At 52.3% G+C, this 24,776-nt stretch overlaps 4 protein-coding genes across 13 annotated transcripts in view; 1 reads left to right on the plus strand and 3 right to left on the minus strand.

Moving 5' to 3' along the window:
• The first annotated feature begins 18 nt into the window (after positions 1-18).
• Positions 19-8,268, plus strand: LOC148403004 (protein Wnt-2b-A-like). Its single transcript, XM_088369949.1, has 5 exons — positions 19-558; positions 2,298-2,518; positions 3,145-3,422; positions 3,512-3,776; positions 4,611-8,268. Exons 1-5 carry the CDS (start codon positions 320-322, stop codon positions 4,838-4,840), a joined length of 1,233 nt encoding a protein of 410 aa, XP_088226075.1. The 5' UTR covers positions 19-319; the 3' UTR covers positions 4,841-8,268.
• Positions 8,269-9,871: 1,603 nt separating this feature from the next.
• On the minus strand, positions 9,872-18,489 carry LOC148403005 (putative RNA helicase mov-10-B.1). Of its 2 annotated transcripts, none has more exons than XM_088369943.1 (23): positions 18,223-18,489; positions 18,014-18,116; positions 17,300-17,460; positions 16,458-16,554; positions 16,248-16,389; positions 15,874-16,138; positions 15,505-15,603; positions 15,141-15,303; positions 14,652-14,794; positions 14,402-14,581; positions 14,044-14,156; positions 13,777-13,976; positions 13,218-13,315; positions 12,038-12,135; positions 11,857-11,955; positions 11,671-11,770; positions 11,476-11,593; positions 11,228-11,419; positions 11,065-11,136; positions 10,868-10,993; positions 10,505-10,593; positions 10,268-10,380; positions 9,872-10,201 (listed from the first exon to the last, which is right to left on the minus strand). In XM_088369943.1, the coding sequence occupies exons 1-23, from the start codon at positions 18,387-18,389 to the stop codon at positions 10,158-10,160; spliced, it is 2,982 nt and encodes a 993-aa protein (XP_088226069.1). In that variant the 5' UTR covers positions 18,390-18,489; the 3' UTR covers positions 9,872-10,157. The 2 variants fall into 2 exon arrangements, with proteins under 2 accessions (XP_088226069.1, XP_088226068.1); XM_088369942.1 differs by having other exon boundaries at positions 15,451-15,603.
• Positions 18,490-19,818: 1,329 nt separating this feature from the next.
• LOC148403006 (rho-related GTP-binding protein RhoA-D-like) lies at positions 19,819-23,421 on the minus strand. Of its 2 annotated transcripts, XM_088398110.1 has the most exons (6): positions 23,126-23,421; positions 22,418-22,614; positions 21,854-22,009; positions 21,290-21,410; positions 20,412-20,542; positions 19,819-20,327 (listed from the first exon to the last, which is right to left on the minus strand). In XM_088398110.1, exons 2-6 carry the CDS (start codon positions 22,418-22,420, stop codon positions 20,154-20,156), a joined length of 585 nt encoding a protein of 194 aa, XP_088254236.1. In that variant the 5' UTR covers positions 22,421-22,614; positions 23,126-23,421; the 3' UTR covers positions 19,819-20,153. The 2 variants fall into 2 exon arrangements, with proteins under 2 accessions (XP_088254236.1, XP_088254241.1); XM_088398115.1 differs by lacking the exon at positions 22,418-22,614 and having other exon boundaries at positions 23,126-23,411.
• A 572-nt stretch (positions 23,422-23,993) lies between these two features.
• Positions 23,994-24,776, minus strand: part of LOC148403007 (neural cell adhesion molecule 2-like) — a 177,873-nt gene continuing 177,090 nt past the window's right edge. For all 8 annotated transcript variants that reach the window (XR_015862981.1, XR_015862970.1, XR_015862968.1 and 5 more), the window contains one exon: positions 23,994-24,712. The gene's annotated coding sequence lies outside the window, so the exon portion shown is untranslated. The remainder of the gene's footprint in view (positions 24,713-24,776) is intronic.

Consider the following 24,776-nt stretch of genomic DNA (forward strand, 5'->3'; position numbering starts at 1 on the left):
CCCCTCGCTCTCTGGCTCTCCCGCTCCTTCCCCCTGACCTCTGTCAGTGTGTCGGCCACACCGATAAAGGTCCCGGCATTATCACAGAAGCGGTCCACTGGCTTTTTTTTTCCCACTCCAGCTGCCATCGGGAGCGCATTGATGAGGCTGCCGATGCTGACGCCGACGGTTGCCTCTGGAAGGTGCCTGAACGAACAAGGATAGGCGGGCGTTAGCGCAGAGAAGCGCATGCAGCGGGCGCCACGCACTTGCTGTGGTCAAGGCGCAAGAGACGCGAGTGGCGTGCACACGCACATGGCGGCATGCACGCGTACGCTGGATGACGCCACCTGACTCTTCTCTCAAACCGTCTCATCTCATGTCATCTCGGCGCGCCGAGGCAAGCATGCTGGCTCTGGACACCATTCTGAGCGGGACGCGGCGGCTGGCTCAGACTCGGAGCAGTGGGTCCCGGGCACTCTCGTTCAAGTCAGGGCAAAATCCCAGAACCGCTGCTGCCAGCTGGGCGTGCGTTTTGCTGCTGCTGTTGCTCACCCCACGAGTGGATTCGTCATGGTGGTGAGTCAAAAAGTGCCATCGTGCGTGCGTGGGGATGAATCAATTCTACGCTACAAAGCGTTTTTTAGGGCTTTGCAATGTGACTTAATTGGAGGCTCAGAAATAAGAACCCCTCTCAGCAGTCAAATCCTAAAGCATGCACACGTTTTCAGAAATAACAGTCACCCCCCTTCCCTTTTTTTTTTAAATTATAACATTTTTTAAAAAATGAGTTTGTGGTGAAGGTTACTTCTGGTTCACTTGTGAAGTTTGTTATCATATCACCACGATGAGTCTGCATTTGAGGTTTGTGAAGCAATCATCACTTTGCCACGACGGCACAAGCAGCCAGTCGTTTCATTTTTTTGGCAATTCGAATCGAGCTCATTCATATTCACAGGGCATAACTGCCGAAGCCATTTTTCAGTATATTTGAATAACGAGGGAAAAAGACAAATGGTATTTCTCATTGATATTGTAACAAAAACGTCAAGCAGATGGGCGAGCAAGCAACAGGAAAAATGACCTCATGGAAAAAAAAGGTCTGGTCTGAAAATGGTGGCTTTTTCTTGTTCTACAAATTTTTTTTTTTTTTTTTTGAAGAACTCAACTTTGCACTTGAAATACAGGCCTTGCTATTCTTTGTCGTGTTGTTGTTGTTGTTGACATTTGCAATGCAACAAATGTAGCTCATCCAAAATAGGCCTTGTTGTTTGTATATGTGGTGGGACTTCAGTTCTTGCCGTGTGTCCGAATGTATCCGAGCATAGCGGTAGGTGTGCGCGACAATCTTGTTCTACGGCGCCGCAACGTACTAAGACGCACTCACTCACGCACGCAGCAAAGGCAAAACTTGAGCAAGGCAACCGCCAGCCTTTGAAGAAAAATGGACGCCTGGCCCATATTGGACTTGATGCCAAACATCTGTCAAGTGAATCGCCAAAGATGCAAAATGGCGGCTTCATACTTGGGGAACCGGCGCTTTTGTGGTGGCAGGTGAAGCCTGCTTTCAGGGCTGCGGGGGAAAAAAAATCTGCAAAAAGTGAAGCGGAAGGCCGCCTCCTTCCCGCTCACCCACCCCGGCCAGCGTGTCTTGCAGCCCACACCCGCCGCATGATTTACAAGCCACCCAAGTCCAGTCCAGTCCTCTCCACTTTCAGGAGAAATGAAAGATGAGTTGCGGCTCGGCCTTTGACGGGCACTCTGGTGCTCTTCCTCTGGCCTAATCCCTCTTTCTCTGGGGGGCTCTCCATCATCTCTCTTGTAGGACCTCGTAAAACAGCGAGCCATTTGTGAGCGTGCCTCACTCAGGCAGTGAAAAGCAAAGGAGACTTCTTGGGGGTCTGCATAAGACGGACGGGCTCACGGGAGGCCCCTGGGCCAGATTTCACACGTTGAGCCCGGTGCCCGGCCGAGTGCGCGGGGGAGTCGCGGCTTCCCCCCTCCCTCCCTTCAAGTGTTTTGGGAGTCCAAGAAGTATGCTTTTGCCCCGACCCAGAAGTGCTGCTGCGCTGGCAAAAAGAGCAGCGTGGCGGCGGGCGCAACGGCTGCTTGCCGGCCGACGGCAACCCGCCACCAACCACGCGAGCCACTGCGGCTCAACCGGTTTGGGCGCAACTGAGCGAGCAAAGGCTCGAGCCCGCCCGCCGGCCCGCCGGCCCGCCTCTTTGATGGCGCTCCACGGTCGTAGCGGTTGTTTGCGAGGTGAGCGCAGTGCCTTTTGACTTGACTTGCTTTCACCACCACCCATGCATGCGCAGGTACATCGGTGCGCTGGGCGCCCGCGTGATCTGCGACAACATCCCGGCCTTGGTCAACAAGCAGCGGCAACTGTGCCAGCGCCACCCGGACGTCATGCGGGCCATCGGCCAGGGGACCGAGGAGTGGATCAGAGAGTGCCAGCACCAGTTCAGACATCACCGCTGGAACTGCAGCACACTGGAACACGATCCCACCGTCTTCGGCCGCGTCTTGCTCAGAAGTAAGTCCCGAGCTGAGGTACCGTTTGGAAAGGAGCTGAAGGCAAATGCTTTGGTGTGGATTGTTGCCCTGGCGTTTTGCAGCGGGCGCCATCGTTGCCCTAGCCTTTTGCAGCGGGCGGCGTCGTTGCTCCCTTCATAGATAAAGCTGTAAATATTTACAGAACCATAGCGATTGTCAGAGGCGAGCAGCGTTGCTTTGAATGATGAGCAGCAATGCCCTCCTCCGGCCTCCCACACAAAACAGCCGCCCAAGCGGGCCCATCCCTCCCTCCCTCCCTCCCTCCCTCCCTCCCTCCCTCCCTCCCTCCCTCCCTCCCTCCCTCCCTCCCTCCCTCCCTCCCTCCCTCCCTCCCTCCCTCCCTCGGCCCAGGCGGGCGGAGTCAACAGACTCTTCTTGGCTCTTGCTCCTGCCTTTCGCTTCTCAACAATGCAAAAAGTACACGCTGGAGAAACATACTTTGTAAACATCTGACTCATTCATCGTTAGCTTGGCAGAACAAGGCTGCGACTCGTTGCATCACATTTGTCTTTGCTGTCCGGGTTAGGGTTAGCTCCCGCTTTGTCGGGCCGGGCCTAGGTTGCCAAACTTTTCCCCTCGTTCTCCACCTCTGTCTGTCTGCGGCAGGCAGCCGAGAAGCGGCGTTGGTCTACGCCATCTCCTCCGCCGGGGTGGTCTACGCGCTGACCCGGGCCTGCAGCCAAGGGGAGCTCAGCAGGTGCAGCTGCGACCCGCAAAAGCGAGGTGGAGACAAGGACGAGCGAGGAGAATTCAACTGGGGCGGCTGTAGCGACCACATCCGCTACGGGATCAGGTTTGCCAAAGCCTTCATCGACGCCAAAGAGAAGACGCTCCGCGACGCACGGGCGCTCATGAACCTGCACAACAACCGCTGCGGACGATCGGTGGGTGAGCCCGGCTGGCTGGCCGGCCGGCCAGAACGTCACCCGTTGGCAAAGCGCGCAAATTGACGGCGCGAGCGGGCCTTTTGCAGGCAGTCAAGCGCTTCATGAAGCTGGAGTGCAAATGCCATGGCGTGAGCGGCTCGTGCGCGCTGCGGACGTGCTGGATGGCCACGTCGGACTTCCGAAAGACCGGCGACTACCTGAAAAGGAAATACGACGGGGCCGTCGAGGTGACCACCAACCAAGACGGGACGGGCTTCGCCGTGGCCGACCGAGCCTTTCGCAAGGCCACCGAGAACGACCTGGTCTACTTTGAGAACTCCCCCGATTACTGCCTGCCGGACAAATCCACAGGTAATGCATCTTTGTTGGCGTGCGGACGGCAATGGCGCGCAATGGCGTCTGCGTCCGTGGAAGCTCATTTCCTGGTAGCCTAAGGCGCGGGAGGCCCATTCCTGGATGAAACGCTTGAGCGAGCTTCAGGCGTCAACACCTCGCTCGCTTCGCTCGGTCTGTCCGTTGGTCCTCGGTGCCCCTCTTTTCTCACCTTGCCGGCGGAATTGGCAACAGCCACGAGCGGCTAATTTAAAAAAAAAAACAACAACACGCAACCAAGTCACTTGTCTTTGTTGGTCACAGTCTCCCTCGCCCCGTTTCGTCTCGTCTGTCCCCTAAGCTTGGCCGGAGGGCAGACTGGGCCTTGGAGTGTGAGAGCCTGTCTGTCTGTCTGTCTGGGCCTCGGAGTGTGAGAGCCTGTCTGTCTGTCTGTTACGCTCCACTGTCCATTTCAGCATCTGTCACACAGACACACACGGTGCAGTTTGAAAGGGAGCGGTGGCTTGGGAAAGGCCGAGCGCGAGCGCAGGCCACTCTACCAACACTGCATAGCTGCCGAGCTTGTTGTCATAGCTGGCAAGGCAAACACGGCGCTTCTCTCATCAAACAGCGGCACTAATCTTGCCGTGGGTGACATTCGTACGCGCACATTGAGCGAATGCACTCCCGTTTGTTTTTTCCCATCCATCCATCCATCCATGCATCCATCCATGCATCCATCCATCCATCCATCCATGCATCCATCCATCCATCCATGCATCCATCCATCCATCCATGCATCCATCCATCCATCCATTTTTTTGGTGACCTAACAAGACATGCGATTGAGCGCCATTTTTGTCTGCTCTCCAGGTTCCATCGGCACCGCCGGGCGCTCGTGCAATAAGACGTCGCGCAGCCCCGACGGCTGCGAGGTCATGTGCTGCGGGCGGGGCTACGACACCAGCACAGTGGAGCAACTCACCCAGTGCGAGTGCAAATTCCAGTGGTGCTGCGCCGTGGAATGCAAGGTCTGCAAGGAAACGCTGGACGTGCACACGTGCAAGGCCCCCAAGCAAGCTGACTGGTTGGACAAGACCTGAGCGGTCACAGGCAGCCAAAAAAGGCCATTGTGGCAGTGTGTGTGTGTGTGCGTGTGTGAAATTGCTCTGCCCGGCCGTATTTCTAACTTTTCGAGAGCCGTCGAGCAAGCCAGCCTCCAGATGGATATGGCTCAGACTTGGTTCTCCTGCGGGCTGAAGAGGCTCCGCTGCTTTTCTGATGCTTCCGAGACACGTTTGTAGTACATGAAGTGAGCCTTCAAAGCAGTGTCCAAACAACGGCGCGGTAGCGTATACTCGCATTTTTTCCTTCGCCTCTGCGGAGGGCAAAGCAGATTTGTCCCAAGGCCAACAAACACTTTTTTCTCTTTTCATGTGCACTTTGACCAGTGGACGTTGAAGGCAAAGAAATCTTCTGACTCAATGAGAACATGGACACGCGAGCTGGAGCCTTGAATGCTGTTCGCGAGAAGGAAAGCTGCGCCTTGAAATACGATGTCACTTGCTGTCTGCCACAGCCAGAAGAGCGCCACAGCCACGAGAGAACTCTCGCTCCAAAAGTGATGCGACGGCGTTGCTCTTGCGCTTGCTATACTGCCTTTACTTTGTGTGCTCTAGGGCCTTATTCAGCAACAGATGTTCATTTGAAATATATGCTACGGAAGGAAGGAAGCAAGGAAGCAAGCAAGCAAGGAAGGAAGGAAAGAAGGAAGGAAGGAAGGAAGGGGCTGCAATTGTGTTTCTTTTTTATATTTGGAATAAAAAAAGAGCGATAGAGACTTTGCTGGGCACAACTGATACGGAGGCGAGACGGCAGCCTCGAGACACGCGCTATCCAGAGTGATAGCAACAAAAGCTGGCAAAACAGCAGGAGTCGGCAGCGCCCGGGCCGGCGCCACTCGGGATCGGGGAACCCGCGAGCTGGCCACCAGCAGACGGCACCGACCTTTGTTTGTCGAGCGCTTTCAGAACAAGCCGCCGCCGTTGCGTATAAAGTGCGACGCATTGAGTCAAAATCAGACGTATGCAAAGTAAGAAGGGCTCCGTGCGGAAGCTGTGCCACGCCACCTATCACGTACCACGTACCACGTACCACGCCCTCCTTAAAGACGTGGACAATGTTACGTGAGCGTTTGAGAGGGCAACGCATTTCAACTTCAATCTGTGACCCTTGTGCCTTTCTCACTCAGTCATCAAGTCCAATGCAAGCCCTTCCCTGACTCGCCGGCAACTTCGCTTGCAAATCTCGCTTTCGTCCTCTTGCACAACGATAGAGAAAATGTCCAGCTGAGCGTGGGGCGCTTGCGCAGTTATACTTTTCTCCCCTTTTTTCCTCTTCTGGAAAGCACAAGTGAGCCAGAGCAAGATGATCCTTTGGCAGAACGGGTTGTGATCTGTGTACATACGTCACTGCATGGGTGAGTGTGTTTATCTCTCTCCCGCGGTGGGAATTTACACACCCACCTCGCAAGGTACAAACAACAGTGACCTGGAAACATTCCAGCAACATACCAAAGAACGGGAGCCGACACGGAGGTAGAAGATAGCAATGAGCGAAAGCAGCTGACAAACGCCGACGACGGATGGACAAGCTAGATAGACAGACGATGGCTACCTGAGTGACGTGGACGGATCTCTGAGCAATGCAACGGGGCTCCACAACTCAAGCGCTTCTTCTGAGAAGCATCCCCTGACACATTTTGATCCGGCTCAGATGCGCCGAGACTGCGTGGGCAGCGCCGAGCAGACGTCGCGCACGCACGCACGCACGCACGCACGCACGCACGCACGCGCCGAGCATCTCTGCACGCGTGCAAACATTTTTCTTTCAGGCACGCCTGAATGCTGTCAAAGCGCCAAAATGTTGCTTTTGCCGCACGAGCGTTCCCTCATCGTACTCTCCGCTACAGCGGGTTGAGCAAAAACAACAGCCAAAGTTCAGGCAGGCTCCGTCACACTCAGCCTTCAAATCGAACACCGCTTCTTCGTAGAGTCACGGCAAAATGTTCCCCTTCACGCCTATAGTCGTTTGTGGGACTCAGCCAAATACGACTGGGCATCCGTGGAACACGCTAGCTTCAAGAATCTTCTTCTGACCTCGTGCCCAGCAAGCACATTAACCAAAAGGCACTAAATAACGTAGAAGTAACTCGAAAGAACAAAACTCCTCAAGTAGCCTAGCTAGCACCATTTTGGAGCCAAATGCAAACAAAAACGGCTCTTCAAAGATTGCCTGCCTGCCGGCCGGCCGGCCTACCATGCGGCCGGCCGTGCATCAATCATTTGGTCGCTATCCGTGTGTGTATGTTTGTGTGCGTTGTTCGTTATCTGTCGCGAGAGCGAGCAGAGGTTGCTCGCAAGGCTGGCTGGCTATCTGTCTGTGTGTCAGTCAGCGTGTCTGGCTGGCCCTCTCCAGACACCCCATTTGTCTCTGCCACCGCGGCAGGCCGGCCGGCCGGCATCCAGCGAGCGGCCGGCATCCAGCGATCGGCCGGCATCCAGCGATCGGCCGGCATCCAGCGATCGGCCGGCATCCAGCGATCGACCGCCCGGCAAGGACTCTGCGAGACTTGGCGGCCCATTCGTCTCAAACAAAGAGAGCACGCTCCATTCAAATGGAGGAAGCTTCGCCTGCGCACCGGCTCGGGTGCCGCATCTTCAAGTTTGCGTCTCACCCGGCCGGCCACGCCACGCGAGCCGCCCGACATGCGCTAACTGGCCAAACACAAGCGAGGCCAAGCAAGCGTCGCACAGGCACACACCCATTAATACTAACTGTTTTAAGGCTGGCTTCAGTCCACGCGTCTTGGCCCGACAAACAAACTCAGAGGAAAAAAGACAGCAAAAAACAAAACACAACAATACTGAGTCCAGCGAACCATTTCCTTTCAAAAAAGGGCATGTGCCGACCTCTAGCGGTCACAGTTGGAACATACCAAACCGTGGAATGACGCACGCTTTTTGCATGGTGGCACCGGCCGCCGGCCGCATTTGCTCACAAAGATATTGCGAGAGAGAGTGTTAGATAAATTATATATATACATATGTTATCATGCGTTCCCTAATGAGTACTTATTCATAAAATTATTGCGCAGAATGCTTGCTGTTTCGCCTTGCAGACGTCCACCGGTCTACAACAAGTCAAACGATGCTGTCTGGAGCTTCCTGACCTTCTACACCTCTGGGAATCCAAGAAAGTTGCTGATAGCTCAATCCATTTTGTTGATGTCTGCACATGGCATTTTGTCCTTGCACTCCTTTCTCATGGCGTCCTGTCTGTGACTACTTGTTTCACATAGCATTTTCTCATGACGTCTTGTCTGTGACTACTTGTTTCACATAGCATTTTGTCCTTGCACTCTTTTGTTTCTCATGACGTCTTGTGAGTACTTGTTTCACATAGCATTTTGTCCTTGCGCTCTTTTTTGGTTCTCATGAGACTAAGCCATGTTTCCCCCCCACCTGTTAGGGGCTAGTCTCACATTGTGGGTAGGGCATTCCAAATAAAAAGAGCGAGGGGTGTGACAGATCTTTAGTGTAGTCGGACTGCTGTAAGTCTGGATGCACTCCTCGCGAGAAAAGACTCAACATTCTGCCTCACTGGTTTTGTCTGCTGATCCTTTTGCTGATTTTGAACCTGACAGAGAGCGAGAGAGCGAGAGAGAGCGGGAGAGCGAGAGACCTGCTGCTGAATCGCTCCTACCTCTTTGACACGTCGTAAAAAGAGGAGTCCGTGGCTCGCGCACGCCGAACAACATTTGTTTTTTGTAAACAGGACTTTGCAAGTGACTTCCTCTCACTTTGGCGACGTTCACGTACCAGACGGACGGAGGGCGCATTGAATACGGAACGTGACGCTTGCACACGGAAGCGCGCGCAGACGCAAAATTCAAACGGAGCATTAAGACCTAGCTTGCTTTCCTTTGCAGCATTTGGAAATGGACAACGTTACCACTTGGCAATACAGCCACATCGGCTGCGGCGTCCACAGTGGAGTCTCACGCCTTGACTGACTGCTCAACTTAGTTCATCAGAAAGAGCAGTGACGTGCGGTCGGTGAGGTTCATGACTGGGGAGGCACTGACGTCACACACCCCCCCCCCCGGTAAAATTGGTCCGGCACCTAACCGTGTCACATAAAAATGTTGGGGAACGCTGCTCTAGTGTGGCTTATTCATTATTTCATTTGAACGATTTGAATTTAAGTCTCATATCAGCAGTCTTCACACATCAAAACACTCAATAAAGCACATGGAATCCAAAACGATCGTACTTACCACTCCGTTTGAAAAGACATGCTCCCAAGTCCCGTTGTCCGAATCCAACCTTTTAACTCCGGAGTTGCTCTTCCTTTACTGATGACCTCCTGCTTCGACCGAAAATCCATCGTTGAAAGTCGTTTGGATATGTAGTAATCCTCCATTGTAAAACGAAACGAAAAAACAAAGCAAAACGACTGTAAAACGAAATAAATGGACGACTGCTCCTCAGTTGTTGACTGTAAATTTGGAGGGGAAATCTCTTCTTCTACAGGTAGGCAGGCGCATGAAGCATACCGGGATCACTAGCACCCCCTGCCATAAGGCTGGAGAACCTTTTTTCGTAGCCTCCGTAAGGTCTCTTGTCAAAGCCGTTTTGTTCATCTAAAGAAACACGACGGTACAGACAGATGACAAAAAACACTAGATATTATATACACCAGCTTAACTAGGGAAATGAGTTAATATAGCCACAGTGTTTGAACACTTCAAGGGCGACATAAAAGACAGAGAGCACTTCAGTCTAACTGCATAGCGGCCTGTCAACATAGGCAGCCGAGTGATGACGCAATCCTCAGAGGAGGGAGGCTCGGCAGGAAGTTGGCTCCTCCTCCTCCTCCGAGCGAGCGAGCGAATCGTCTTCGGTCTCAAAATAACTATGAAAATACAGCAATTTTGGTTCAAAACGATACAAAACTATTGAAATTAAAAGGAAAATGACTTTATAATAAACACAATTGAATTAGTTTTTCCCCTTTGCATGATGGCAGGGGAGGCCTCCTCTGACCGCACGTCCCTGATAAAGAGCCTCAGCATGGGTAAATTACATCTTTATTTGATATGAGAAATTTTTGGGGAACATTCATTAAGACATTGAATATCACTTTAAAAGGTGCCTGCAACAATCATGATTAAAAAAGAACTCTCAAGTCACAGATTGCGCTGATTCTTCCAACTCGACGTGGCTCGTTCGGTCGGGAAGAAAGCTTCTTTGGGAAAATGGCACGCGTCTGATCTCATTTGCGTCGTTTTCATTTCTTCTTGTTTGGTCCCCGGCGCAGACACGGAAACATTGTAGACAACATCGTAGACGGCACGGATCACTCCTCCGGTCGACAGTGGCCTTCATCCACGTCGTCCTCCGCTGACGGGAGAGCAAAAGGGCTTATGGTCTGTTTTGAAACATGTCCTCCAAGAGACCTTGACTCACGGTTGGGATGCATTTGGCGGAAGAGAGACGAATGTCGTTCAGCCACAGCTTGGTCCTCCTCCACGGACTTGTACCCGCGGTCGGCCTTTTCGTCTTGACAGTATTTGATGAACCTGCACGTGGCGGAGGCGGCGGCGGCGGCGGGACGAGACAACAGCGTTACTCTTCAGTCATGACAGGCACGCGCCAAAGTGGTGGCGGCGGCGGCAGCAGCGCGATGATGGGCACAGCACTCACCGCTTCCACACGGCATCGGTGCTGAGCACCACCGGGTTCCCCACCACAATCAACAAGGCTTGGGCTCGAGTCATCGCCACATTGAATCTCTGACCAAAAACATTTGGACACTTATTTGCTGCATGAAGCACTTTGGTAGTAGCAGCATTTTTGGGATTTTTCAAAAGTGACATTGGTAATTTTACGAATGCCATAAAGTCAATGCAAAATTGATCTCGGCAGGCCACATTCGAAGATGATGATGATGCGGCGCACCGTATATCCGGCTAACGCTAACAGGTAGCCGTATCCAGTACGCTAGTCTCCAGATACAAAGCACGCTCCGTCCGCCATCCGAGTGTGTACGAGCGAGCGCAGGCGTACCTTCTCGCTGGCAACAAAGCCCAGGTTGAAGCGTTTGTCATAGTCCGTGTAAGTGGGGTTGCTGCGGACCGTGCACACCAGGATCACTCGCCTCTCCTGACCTTGGAACTCCTCCACGGAGCCCACCTGACACAAAGCATCCGCCTTTAACTGACAAACCACTCTGCGGCACTGCACTTAGCTTTGCCGCTAATGACCTTCAGGGCGCTCATGTCCTGCCCCCGGAATTCTTTCTCCAGGTGCTTAAGGGCCCAATGGATCTTCTGCACCTGTTAAAGCAAACATCGAGACACCGATTGGCATTGGCTTTTAACACAACGCTGGCCATCGCTGCCATGTGCGCACAAGAGCGCCGCTTACTTGTTTCCTGTAGGGGGCGATGATGCCAATGTCTTTGGGCGAGATGGTCGCCAAGCCCTTTTTGCCAGCGCTTTGCAGCAGCTTCTTCACGTAGTCCATCAGAACCTGCACCTCGGCTCGATTGAAGAACGACGGGCTGTTGGCCTCGCGCTCGTCCAGGCCCGTCACTCCGTGGAAAATCAGCGGAAAGTCCTGCAGCGTATCGGCGGACATGGCTGCCGTGCTACAACGGGGGAAGGAAGCCTTACCTGTTTTTCCAGGCACTCCCATTTGCAGAAGGAGTTGCATTTCATCTGGTCGGCGCAGGGCTGCAGCTCTCCGTCATAGAAGAGCTCATTGGGAACCTTCAGGATGGCGGGGTGGGACCTTGGAGGGCCGGCAAAATCATTTCAGATGGGTGGGAGGGACACGAGGAGGAAAAACTGGCCAAAACCGAACGCCACCTGTAATTGCGCAGCAGTTTGGTGACAAACAGCTCGTTGAACTTGCCGTCCTTCTGGTAAATTGACGCGTTTGTCATCAGGCGCTCCAAGAGGGAAACGTCTGGAAAAGACGGACGGACAGACGCTGGAGCAGCTTAGACCTTTTGCATCCGCCTGTAGCGGGCCGGGCGCCAGCACTGCGCTTACCCATGCCGTGTCGAAAAGCGGCGGGGGACGCCACAATGGGCCCCAGCTGCTTGTGGTCCCCGGCCAGAACCAGCTGACCGGACTCGGGGTCCAGAAGCCCTTTTGACCAAAACGCATCGAGTCAGTTGGAGATGGCGATCCCCCCCCTCCTCCCCCAAATGTTTTGGTTTGTTTGATTTACCGGCCAGCGGGATTAAGCATTCGCTCTCGGTGGCGTGGCCGGCCTCATCCACAAAAATGTGTGTAAAATGACCCAAGGGGAGGTTTCCCGTGACCAGCCTGAAGAGAGCAAGAATGACAAAAGTGACTGACTGGAGCGCTGAACCAGCTACAGGCCAGCCATTGCCAGTCAATGCCAGCCATTGCCAGCCAATGCCAGCCATTGCCTGCCACTGCCAGCCGTTGCCAGTCAATGCCAGCCATTGCCAGCCAATGCCAGCCATTGCCGGCGCAAACATTTTGCCGGCCGGCCGGCCGGCCGGGCTCCCTCCTCCGGCTCGGAAAAGCCCGGGCTGCTGACTTTCAGGGCTGCTGCCTTTCAGGGCTGCTGACTTTCAGGGCAGCTGACTTTCAAGGCCGCAGAGCCAGTTGTTGTCGGGCCGCTCCCAAAACATCCCTTATCTGGTGCTCTCCCCTGAGTAAAGAATACTGTCTGGATGCTAGCGTCCCTTAGCCCTCCGAGGACGTCTCAGCGACAACAAGATGATAAGCTTGGCGATACGTTGGCACCCACCCGCCTCCGTCCCGGACTGCGAACGGGCTGGCATGGACCGACTGGGCTGCGCCAGGCTGCTGGTCAGCCTGCTTTTGTGGCTGTTGGAAAAATTGTATCTATATATCTCTCTCTCTCTCTCTCTCTCTATATATATATATATATATGTTATCATGCGTTCTCTAATGAGTACTTATTCATAATGTTACTGCTCAGTATGCTTGCTGCTTTGCCTTGCTTATTCTTATCTTGTGCAACAGAACAGAAGGATTACGGCTGGGTCAGGGGCGAGATGACGCTTGTGTCAAACAAGATACTGCTGACATCTCGGCAGTGCAGTGAGATTGTAGAAAGCAATCTGAACGCACTCCTCGCGAGAAAAACTCAATATTCTGCCTCACTTGTGTTTGTCTGCTAATCCTTTTCTTTTATACAGATATTCAGTTAGTACTTTGAACCTGACAGTGGCGGCGTCCCCCTTCACCCCCACCCTTGCCACTTCACCACATGGAAAGGACCTGTCGCATGTATGTATGCGTTTTGTATTTTTTTTCTCCCCCAGCACAGAGAGTCGATTCTGATTCTGAGTGGATTTCGTCGGTTGGCGACATGCGACGGCCATTCGAAAGCAAACGGGGCGCAACGCTACCTTCCAGCTGTGAACAGAGTGCTGACCAGGATTCGATACTGCATCAGTTTCTCCTTGGAGGGGAAAACGTAGGAGTCTCCAACCAGGTTGGAGCATGCCTGTCAAAAAAAAAAAAAACACGTTCACACAAGCTGCAATGGGACTGGAACACAATGGACACTTGGACTCAAAGCAGTCAGTTGGGGGCTGCCCCCAAAAGTCACAGAGCACCTCTTCAAATCTTTACATTCGAAAATTATGGCCAAAGTCATCGTTTGAGAAATGAAGGCATTCAAAACATCTGGTGATTTTGAAGCTCGACTGGAGCCGAAGCTCCTTACTCCGTTTGGATGTCAAATGGGTTTAAAACAAAAAAACTTTCCGGCCCCAAGTAAGCCGGCAGCACAAATGGTCTGGTTTTCCTCTCTGACGCGGTTCAGTCATTGCGGCGTAAAATACAAAGCTCAAAGAGAGAGCGGAGGTTGGAGGCCCCCCGAGGCACCGCAAGGCACCACCTCGCCCGCCCGCTCGCTCGCCCGCCCGCTCGCTCGCCCGCCCGCTCGCTCGACCGCCCGCTCACCTTGAGGTCCTCTGGAACAGACTGCGGGTCCCGGCTGCTTGCATACATGCGGTACACCGTGCTCTTGTTGGCGTGGCCCTGCAGAATCCTGGTGCAGAGGAGATCGGCAGCACTGTTGGACGAAGCGCAGGCCAGAATGTGGCACTCTTTCTGGACCTTGTACAGCTGCTTGATGGCCTCCACCAAAGTCACCGTTTTGCCTGAAAGGACCGAGAGGCTTAGCTCAAATGTTGCCGGCCGACCGGCCGCCGCCCGGCCGCCCGTTACCTGTGCCGGGTGGGCCGAAAACCAAGTAGGGAGCGGGTCTGGAGGTGCCGGCCACGATATTACGCACGGCTCGGCGCTGCTCGTCGTTCTGCTCCAGTTGTCTGTTGTAGAAGCTGCCGCACGCGCGCGCGTGCGTGCGTGTGCGGGAGAGAGAGAGAGACGCATCAACGATGGGCTCCAAACCTTCAACCCGACTCGATTCCATCACGCAATATTGCCCAGATTGATGGCATTGTCACCATGCCATTGGTTTCCAAAATCCCCTCCCGTGATAGCTGGCACCTACACCTTCCCAAAACATTTGTCCAATTCTTCTTTGCACGCCCACAAAGCAGAACGTGAGCCTCGCCCGCCTCACCTGAGTTCGGGGACGTCGCCGGCAACCTTTTGGGAGGAGAGCTCGGTCGGCGGGAACAACACCTTGTTCAGGTTCAGCTTGACCGCCAATTCCACCGCTCTGTGCTGCAGACGCAGAAGCAGCCGATTGAGGGTGAACTCCACGTTGAACTTCATGCCATCCACAAAAATATCCAACAACCTGCGAGTACATACACAAAGCGGCGTGACGCTCCGACATCGGCTCGACCCGGCCCGACGGAGCCTCTTACTTGGAACTGAAGCCCAGTTTGACAGAGTCCCGTTCTACTTTGTGGACGTAGCCGCGGTACTTGTGCCTGCTTTCTCCCTGAGGGTAAACCAGCAGCTGATCTCCACGGAGCACAGACGGCCGGTTCTCAGCCAGACCCGGGACCTGAAAAAGGGTCACGCGTACATACGCTGCTGATCCTTTTGATGGCTGGTGTTCAAAACAGAGCTTTGTTTCTAAAGACGTTCGACCGGTGCGAGCCAGGACAGTCGCTGAAAATGGGCCAGGCGCCGGCACCGGCAAAGACCGACGTGTTCGAAAAGAGGCCGGGCGCCGGCCCACACGAACGTACGCCGGAGTGGAGGAACCGCGTCCGACCGACTCTTCTTACGTGCCTCATCATCCCGGCTTTGGCGAGCCAGAGTACAATGGCTGCACCTTTGTCGCGACGTTCAACTGCGGGTACGGGCACCCCCGTCGCCCAAACACCAACGTGAGCAAAGCGGCGAACCTTCAGAATGAGCAGCTTGTCGTTGCTGGGGTCTCTTTGCATGCAGGCAAACTCTCGCTCGCTGTTGGGTATGAAGTATCGCCTGATGTCCTGTTGCATCCAATACTCCTCCATGAACAAGAACTGGTGGAACTTCTGAGAGTAGTTCTTGAAGTTCAAAGTCCTGTCCGGGGGGGGGGGAAAAAAAAAAGACATTGAGAGCAAGCTGTATCAAGTGTGGCCTGATTTTGAATTCTTGTCAAGTGCTTTTGCCCTACTTTGCTTCAAAGTGTGCTTGTAAGTGCATTTTAGGAAAAAAAAAAGGAAAAACCTTTTGCTATCTAACAGAGAGACTTGAAATGTCGGCAGGTGCATGTCAACAAACTTTTTAGGGGCAGAAGGCTTCAAGTTTTGCTGGGTGAAATCTTTTGGCAATGGATAAGCACGAAGCTGCCTTTCGTTGATCAGCTCCGTCTGTGACATCCTGAGGGAGGGAGGTAGGGAGGGAGGGAAGGAGGAAGGGAGGCAGGAAGGAAGGGAGGCAGGAAGGAAGGAAGGAAGGAAGGAAGGAAGGAAGGAAGGAAGGAAGGAAGGAAGGAAGGAAGGAAGGAAGGAAGGAAGGAAGGAAGGAAGGAAGGAAGGAAGGAAGGAAGGAAGGAAAGTCACAATGAGACCGTCGCCGTCCAAACCCGTTAGTTGCTTCTCCGCTAGGAGGAAATGTTGGCGTGCTGAAATGAAAAGGTTTCGGACTAACCGATCGGGAGGCACCCCATCCACCACTTGGCAGCCGTGGAGCGCGGGTAGCGGGGCGGGACCGGGCCGGGAGCGCGTGAAGGGAGCCGTGGGCTTCAGCTCCATGCCCAGCGCGCTCAAATAATGAACCTGAATGTAGCGCATGATGCAGAAGGAGGCAGCAGCGGGGGCGAGGAGGGAACCCAGCCTAAATTCAAAGGCCAACGTGATTGGATAGTTGCCCACGTCCTCCAAATGGTAGTGGATCTGGACCGCATAGCTGTCACCTGCAACGGTCAGAAAGACAAACGCTTTGAGTTGAGCGGAGGGAGAAACGCCAGCGGCGGTCGGCTCGCTACTTTAAGGACGCCGGGCAAATGAAAAGGGCTTTCGGACCTGGCTGGAGCGCAAGAGGGTTTTTCCGGGTCACCTTGTGCTCGTCCCGCAGAGTGAAGCAGCCGAGCTTGTGCAATGCCGTGTAGTAAGTCAAAAGCACACTTTGACTCCCGGTGTTTTCCACCGTCAGGTTCACAACGTACTGTCGGAGCAGAAACACGCAAATGAAGTTTCCTCGTCTTTTGCCGCACACGCCGAGAAAAGAAATACCTGATTGGTTTCCAGCTCCAAGCAAAGCGAGCCATCATTGAAGTCGCCGCGGTCCGAGCGGATGACGATGCCGTTTTTGTCGGAAATAAAACGAGCCCTGAGAGATGAGAACAAACAAGCCCGGTCAGGCCATTGCAACTTGAATTGGCATTTCTCGTCCGGCTGGATATTCGGTGCAACTTGTTAACACTCGGACGGGTTAAGCTTGTTGGAATAATTGGATGGTGGAGCTCACTCACTGACTCACTCACTCACTGACTCACTCACTCACTGACTCACTTACTGACTGACTCACTCACTCGCTCTCTGGGAAGAGCCCCACTTGTTGTCCGAATGGCCCTTATATAGGCTGCTCGTTTCCCTTGTGTGGTTGAAAGCGGTTTCCTCTCTGAACTCGCGGTTCATTTATCGCAACTTCAGTACGTCACGGATTTTTTTTCACCCCCCAAAAAATGTCAAATTATATATTCTAAATTGAGGAATGATGGCACTATAGTTGACGTACACTTGTACCTTGTTATCAAATATATAGAGTTCTAAAAACATATTTACAGTATTGTACCGTGTTATCATTTTTTGAAATAATAATAAAAGTTTTAAAAACATATTGACAGTATGTACACTTGTACCTTGCTATAAAAAAAGTTGTTCATCATAAGAGTTGCAAAACCATATTTACAGTACTTAAGCTACATCTACATATGTTACACACACACACACGTATAATTTATATTATACGATTAATATAGTATTTACACATGTAAAACTATTATTTAATGTTCTAATGATAACGTGCAAGCTTTTAGCACAGCGCAGCCTTTGGGATGTCTCGGAGCACATACCTGTCCTTCTTGAGCATTTCCGTAAAAAGTACGGCAACTTTTTGATTTTCTTCGGCGACCGAAAGTTGCATTTGTCCCGCAGATGGCTGCGCCTCCACACCATTCATGACTTTGTTGACCCTGGGGGGGAGGTGCCAGCTCGCCTTGAAGAGCTCCGTCACCTGCATGTACACAGCATCACGGTTGCTTTTGTAACTTCAGGAGAAGGCTTGTCACGTGATTTCGACTCGACGCCCGCCGGTCTCTGTTTCGATCTTGTGCTTCAGGCACTGACTGCCATGACTCCATTTGACATATTGACTTGGAAACACATTGATATCAAAAGCGAGCGATTGAGAGCAGGTTACTTAAAGGCAAGCTACTATTCGGAGGGAGTCTATTAACTGAGGAAATGGAAGTGCAGCCAATTCGTTCCCGACCTGTTTCCACTTGTGTCGATGCTGTTAGCGAGTAGGCGGTGGAGCTCTATAAAACGGAGTCATTGTTCATGTATGTCTTTCATATTCAAGCTCATTTCTGGTGCTTGACAGATGTTTGCCTAGGGCCCCCTGGAGGTCATTTTGCACAATTATTCTTGTTTACAACTTTGGGGCCAAATATGTGACCGTTTGTAGTTTTCGAAGCAAACTAACATCACATTATAGAGCGACGCACCGGACTACTCTTGCAATGAAGACCAAAAAATGTACACTGAGCATGAATCTCCATACATACATCAAACTTGACGCGAATGTTCTGTCTGCCCACGTTAATTTTGTTGGCCAGTTTCATGGCGTACAGCATTGAACTGAAGTTTGGCAAAGTGGCCACTTGATTTCTGAAAAGCACAAGCAGATCGACCTAAGAGACTTGAACTCGGCCGGCCGGCCGGCCGGTCGGTCGGTCGGTCGGTCGACACCGCCGCACGATCCCTTTCCACTCGCCTTGCTTTGAACTCGGTGTTGTAAATCTCCTTGAGTTCGGAGCGAGCTCTTATGTCTGCTCGCTCGGTTTCCCCCAGAAACGCGAAGAATTCGCGTCCCGCTTTAATTTTGGACTTCTTCTTTCGTGGTGTCCTGCTGCTGCTGTTGCCGCTGCTGCTGCTGTCCATTTCGGCCGGCCGACTCGACGCTCGCGTGCTTGCCTCTCTCAATGCGGAAATGCTCACGAAGGATAGGGACGCAGCTCACCGGACGGACGCTCCAAGTGGGTTCGACTGAAGACGGCGGGGCGGTAGCGACACGCCCCTTCAGCCCCGCCTACCTGGTAAGCGACACGCCCCCCCAACTGCACACGCAGTCTTCAATGAGAACCGAAATCAAGGTTGGTAAATGCCGGATGTGTTTATCAAAGCCAAAACACGCACGTGTTCAAATGGATTGATCTGCTTAACCTCCAACGATTGGGAAGTAAACAAATCCCGATTTAAGTGTGACGACGGGCAGGCGGGGGCGTGGCTTTCGGCGTTTTTCCCGCTGTCTTTTAGCCAATCCGCTGCAGTCCACGTTTAAACCACGCCAGCCCACATGAAGCATCTCCGATTCCCAAGAAACGAAACTTAAAGGGACTGCTTATAGCTAGAAAACGAAACAAGGGTGAATTACGTTTGACGACATGAAATACACCTCGAAGCACAAGCAGGGGGTAATTGAGTGTTGTTGTTTTTTTGTGTGTGTGGCTGCTGTAGCCATTGTTGTTTCCAGGGGCACCTCCGCCTAGGATCACGATTATGGACGGAAACTATGTTAGGAAGTCTAGCCATGGGCAACACTGCACTCTGGCGGTCAGAGCGGAAACCAATTCAAAACTTTTAGCCAATTCAATATTTTTTGCTAAAAAGGGAGGGGGTTTGCTTAACATCAACAGGGTCGCCGCAACGGAAACGAAGGGCGTTCCAACTTCTGGCCAAATCATAAAGGGACTTCGGCCTTCCAAAGTGTCAAGTCAAATTCACAAGGGTTTAGAAACTGCTGCAACTGTATGCTTTCCATTTATGCCAATAATAAACGAATTGTCATTGTTTGATCTGCCTGCAGCATTTGTTTTGTCCATTCCTGCTTTTGGCCGATTGTTCATGCATCCCAATCTCAAAGAAACAGATCCAGAATGTGCACACAAACGCACATCTTAAATAGATACTTTGTATCTCAGTAGCTGCATCATTAGGTGGAGACGAATTAGTGTTCAGAATTTTTGCAAGCTATTTTTTTTTTTTTTGCTGATCGGCCACGTTTATGTCTTTGCTTGTGTGAGGTTGATGGAGCCGCCTTGTGTACGAAATGTGCTTTCTCAATAAAGCCGCCTTGCAGCACAATACACAAACAAGCGCTAATTAAAAGAGGGTAAAAAAAAATTCTGCCATCCTTCCTTATCTTCCCGATAAGACACGGATGAGCTGCTGCCCATCTGAAGAGACTTGGGCTGCGTAGAACCAGTTACCACCAAAAAAAACCAGTTTCGCCTTAACTTCTCCAGGCCCGTCTGTCCGTCTTACAAGGCAGTTGTAGCCAAGTCAAGACAAATGAAAGAAAGCAACTTGGTGCAGACGAAGATGTGGTGTATTTGTCAAGTCAATGCACATGACTACAAAGACATTTTGGAGGGAGGGAGGGAGAGAGAGAGAGAGAGAGAGAGAGAGAGAGAGAGAGAGAGAGAGAGAGAGAGAGAGAGAGAGAGAGAGAGAGAGAGAGAGAGAGAGAGAGAGAGAGAGAGAGAGAGAGAGAGAGAGAGAGAGAGAGAGAGAGGGAGGGAGGGAGGCAGTGGCAAGTCCTTGGCCTCAACCAAAGGTGTGAGAAGCCGAGCAAAGGTCCCACAAAGGGCCCACGTGTCTTGCCCGTACAGGCGTGTCGTGTCGTCGGTCTTTCACGCGTCCCCCTTACAGGAGCTGGCAGCCGTTCCTCTTCTTGCGCTTGCGCACCTGCAGGGCGGCCCGGGTGGCCATCTCAAACACCTCCCTCACGCCGTCCTTGGTCTTGGCCGAGCACTCCAGGTAGCCGAAGGCGCCGATGCGGTTGGCCATGTCTCTGCCTTCGTCCGACTTGACCGGCTCCTGCGGGGCGGCAACGGGACGCCGAGCTGAGAATGGCGCCACCTTCGAGGGATTCAAACGCTCGGTCGGTCGGTCGGGACGCACCTGTTTCATCTTGGCCAGCTCTCGGCGCGTGCTCTCGTCGTTCCTGAGGTCCTTCTTGTTGCCCACCAGGATGATGGGGACGTTGGGACAAAAGTGTTTCACTTCGGGGGTCCATTTCTCCGGAATGTTCTCTACGGAAAGGTCAAATGAAACGATGCGCAGCAATGGACTTTTGCATTTGAAATGACAGCGGTTACAATGCCTGCACGGGCCTCGGCCAGCAGGAGGCAGTGTAACAGGAGAGACAACAACGACAGCCAACTTGGAGCAATAGTTTGCACCTCGGAGTGCCACTCGAGTGCTTGACGCCTCTTTGGGAGAATTGTTCGTCACCTGTCAAACTGCTGGTTTGTTTTTTTGCTTGCAGGTCAAAGCGAAAAAAGGCAGCTGAAATTTGACGAGCAAAGTCATGAGAAAAGGTAGCGGTTGCCTGCTAGTGGAGGCGCGTGCAACATTTGCTTTTCCGCGCAGATCGGGGGGGCCGGCTACGTGCGCACGATGGGGGCATTTTGCCTTACAAGGAGAAGCACGGCGCTGGCTAGCTTCCTCCTCGTGCAAATATAGAGAGAGGTCAGCGGCCCTCCGCTAACGTGCAGAGAGAAGCGATACCAACGCGGCGTGGGAAGGAGCTTCTCGGGCAGAACATTCCAGCTTTTCAAATTTGGGCTCGCCGCAACATCATCCGACAGAGGCCGAGCGGAAACGGACGAAGACGATGTTTATGACTTGGCAGATGGTCAAGGAGACACCTCTTTGGCCGTACGACGCTCTGGAGGGAAGCCTTAGCGCCGCCACCCCACCGTGTTTGAAAACGCTTACGAGTGGCAAAGCGTCCACAGAAGGCGGCGGCGGCGGCGGCGGCAGCCTCTCACGCTTACCGAGACTGTCGGGGCTGTCGATGGAGAAGCACATGAGGATGACGTCCGTGTCGGGGTAGGAGAGAGGCCTCAATCGGTCGTAGTCCTCCTGGCCCGCCGTGTCCCACAGCGCCAGTTCCACCTGCCGTTTAAACTAGGTCAGCGAGCTGCACTTCCAGATGGTTCCCCCCCCCCTTTCCCTGCTGCTAAACAGGAGCTGGGGGCAAAAACACACTAGGACCTCCAATGTGAATGGAACAGGCCACCAAGCGACCGTGTCACATCTCTATGCAAGTAAATACGGGCCCATTGGAAAGGGGGGGGGGGGGGGGGTCTTTTCTGAGTTAGAAAGCATTTGGGGCGAGGAGGCAACTCTCCTCGCAGCACTTGGGTTAGTCTTCTGGCACGCGACACCGGACTTTGGCCTGCGGCCGACTCCCGGCGGATCCGTGCCCCATTTGGAGCAGCTCGAGGAAGTGACACGAGTCATCGGGTACAAAGGCTTCAATGGGGATTTCCACGGCCGCACGGGAAGGTGCTGCCGGTCCGTTTCCTGTTATTGCGACAAAGAAAAGCCCCACCTACCTGTTTGCCATCCACTTCAATGTCAGCGATGTAGTTCTCAAAGACTGTGGGGACGTAGACCTCCGGGAACTGGTCCTTACTGAAGACGATGAGCAGACAGGTCTTGCCGCAGGCGCCATCTCCCACGATCACCAGCTTCTTCCTGATGGCTGCCATCTGCAAGCGCAAGACACGAGCCTGAGCGGGCTACCCGCCTACCTGAACCAAACAACGAGGACGCCCGAGTCCAAGTCCAGAATAAAAAAACGTGCACTTTGTCCCCGAGCTACGCATTGCGTGATGAGGAAGGACTACAAGCGCAAAATTGGACCACCTTGTCAAGTGTCATTTATCATCATTTCATTTAGACTTGGAGCTTTTAAATTCAGTTAAGTTGAATGCGTTTGTTTTCAGGGCACGCTCTTTGATCATTTTTCCCCAATTGTCTTAATGACCCTAAAAATGGCACGACGAGTCACTGGACAATCTTGTCAGCATCCCCACAGAATCTCCGCGGGCGGGATTAGATTGCATTTGGTGTCATCCCGTGCCACAGGGCAAAAAAGTGTGTGGGGGGTAATGTACCATCCGGAAGTAGTCTGGCTCCTGTTGTGGATGAATAAGTCGATTGGAGCTCGTTGCATTTGCATGTGCAACTGGCTCCTTGCAGCGTCGCAGCGCTTTGCGGGTTCAAATAGCATCCCAGCGCACGGTGCATTGCATTTTGTTTTCCTCCCCGCTGCAGGAACGGCTCCAAGCCGCTGGGAAACGCCGGACGGAGCCTAGCAGCACAACAAGGGTGTGGTTGCTCAGATTCCTCCGGAGAAACATTTCGGCAAGCTTTCAAAGTGCTCCACCGCGCTCTAGCGTCGCTCTTCACTTCATTTGGTAGCCGTCGGACAACTGACCGCAAGACACTCCAGTGACAGACGGACGGACGTCAACACGCTGACGTCTTTTTAAAGTCCAGACTTGAACTTCGCAATCACATGACGTCATCAAATCAGATACACCGTGCCAGTGTCAGGGATGGTTGGTTCAAGGTTCCAATTTTTAGAAATCACTTTCAAGGCCAAAGGTAATGCTCGCGGAGTGGCACGCACCCCAACTACATCTGGAATGCAAAACTTCGGGGGAAAGTAACATGTTTCAACAAGTAGCTGAGCTGCTGCGAGCTAGCTCGTCAGCCAGCTCAAAGTCCAGTGCCGATTGAAGTTTCATTTGTCTGGCCACAACAAGCCAGTGACGCTCCTTAATTGTTGTTGTTTTTTTTATTTTTATACATTCACCTACCTGGGCCGAAGAAGACTTTCACACGCCTGCCTCCGTGTTTCCTGCCCACGCTGGCGGGTAGCGGAAGGGACCAACACTAGCAGGAGCAATATAAGAAGTGAAGCGTCCCAGCTGGGAAGCAATCACGTCCCCTCCCCGGCTGGTGCATTCAGGTGCCCCTCGTAAAACCTAGTCATCCAGTCGTCAACACCTTCGGCATTGACCCCCGCCCCCCCAAGATCTTTCCTCTTGGATTTTATTTTACGTCTTGGATCACACTAGAATTCTTGGGAAAAAACAAACTGCGTCCCACAGAGAAGACATGTTTCCCGGTGCCCTAACACGTCCCCAGATATCTGGCCAAATCGGATTATCGGAATGCAACTTGATGACGATTCACAACGCCTTCACGCTATTGGCTAAAATGGCTTAACGGTTCCAATTCACACGCCCCTTTACTGTGATGTCACTTATTTGCTGGACATTTTTTTTAAATTTGGCTTTAAATTGTGTTAACAAAATGGCTTTCATGAATACATATTTCACCTTGCGTCTTTTCAAAGCAATAATGAACTGTTTTGAAAATTGTTTACGCCCAGGGGAAAAAAACAAACAAACATGATCTCATCTCTTTCACTATCAAGCACCTATTCATTGACAGCATTTTGCGAGCCGAGGGATTTTGAAACGTTTGACTGATTCCCAGCAGAGAATTATTCTGCCAAATGAAGTGATACAATATAGCGCAAGTATGAATTATGCCATATTTGTGAGTCGCATTGACGCCAATGCTGTCACGTTGAGAAAATCACAAGCCTTGCCTGTTCTCTAAGTAGCACATCTACTCTTTTGATACCATGGCAAACTGCATGAATTAATTTGGTTTGGATTGGTAAACAATAAAAGCATTTTAATCATTTTAAGACTCCAAGATCTGGCTAATTCATATCAGCTCATCCAAAAATATTTAAAACAAGAACGCGGCAGACGTGCATCACAACCCTAATGTAAACTATTCATGCTGAAATGAGCACGATCAAAGTGTATGAACCAATTAGCAAATCAAAACAAACATGCATTGCTATACACTGACGGCATTAACTGTGGAGGGTCAAACAAATCAAGAAAGTATACATGACGTTACGGCGAGCAGCATTTGTTGTCAAATATGTGCATAATTGCCCTCCCGCGAAACGGTCAACTTTCAAGCTGCTGTAATTGCAGTTCTCACCAGAAGAGGGCCCTCGTGTACAAGGAACATCCCACAACACTTGTTTTTATGAGGACTCGTTGAAAAATAGTTGACGCCATCAACTACTGAAAAGTATTCTTCATGCCCCTTGGTTTCTCTAGAGGATGCTTAGAAGATGTTTGACCTCGATCCAAACCAAATAAAAAGCCTCACATTTCTTCACTCATGGACATTTATGGCCGCCATCATTTCCAGCCTCCTCCTCGTGCATGGAGCTGATTTTTCGCCACAAAACGCAGGGCCATGTTTTTCTTTTCTCCACTGTGTCTTTAGTCAAACGGTCAAGCTGGGACGCGAGGAATGCAGCACCACTCCGCAGCCGCTGCCCACCTCCACGCACACGCGCGGCCGGCCCACTGAAAGCAGTGACAAGCAAAATAAATAAATAAATAAAAAGGTTAGCGACATTCAGCTATCGGG

The sequence above is a fragment of the Syngnathus floridae genome, chromosome 2, assembly GCF_059516105.1.
Source record: "Syngnathus floridae isolate MCC-2025c chromosome 2, RoL_Sflo_1.0, whole genome shotgun sequence".
NCBI classification, from domain to species: Eukaryota; Metazoa; Chordata; class Actinopteri; order Syngnathiformes; family Syngnathidae; genus Syngnathus; species Syngnathus floridae.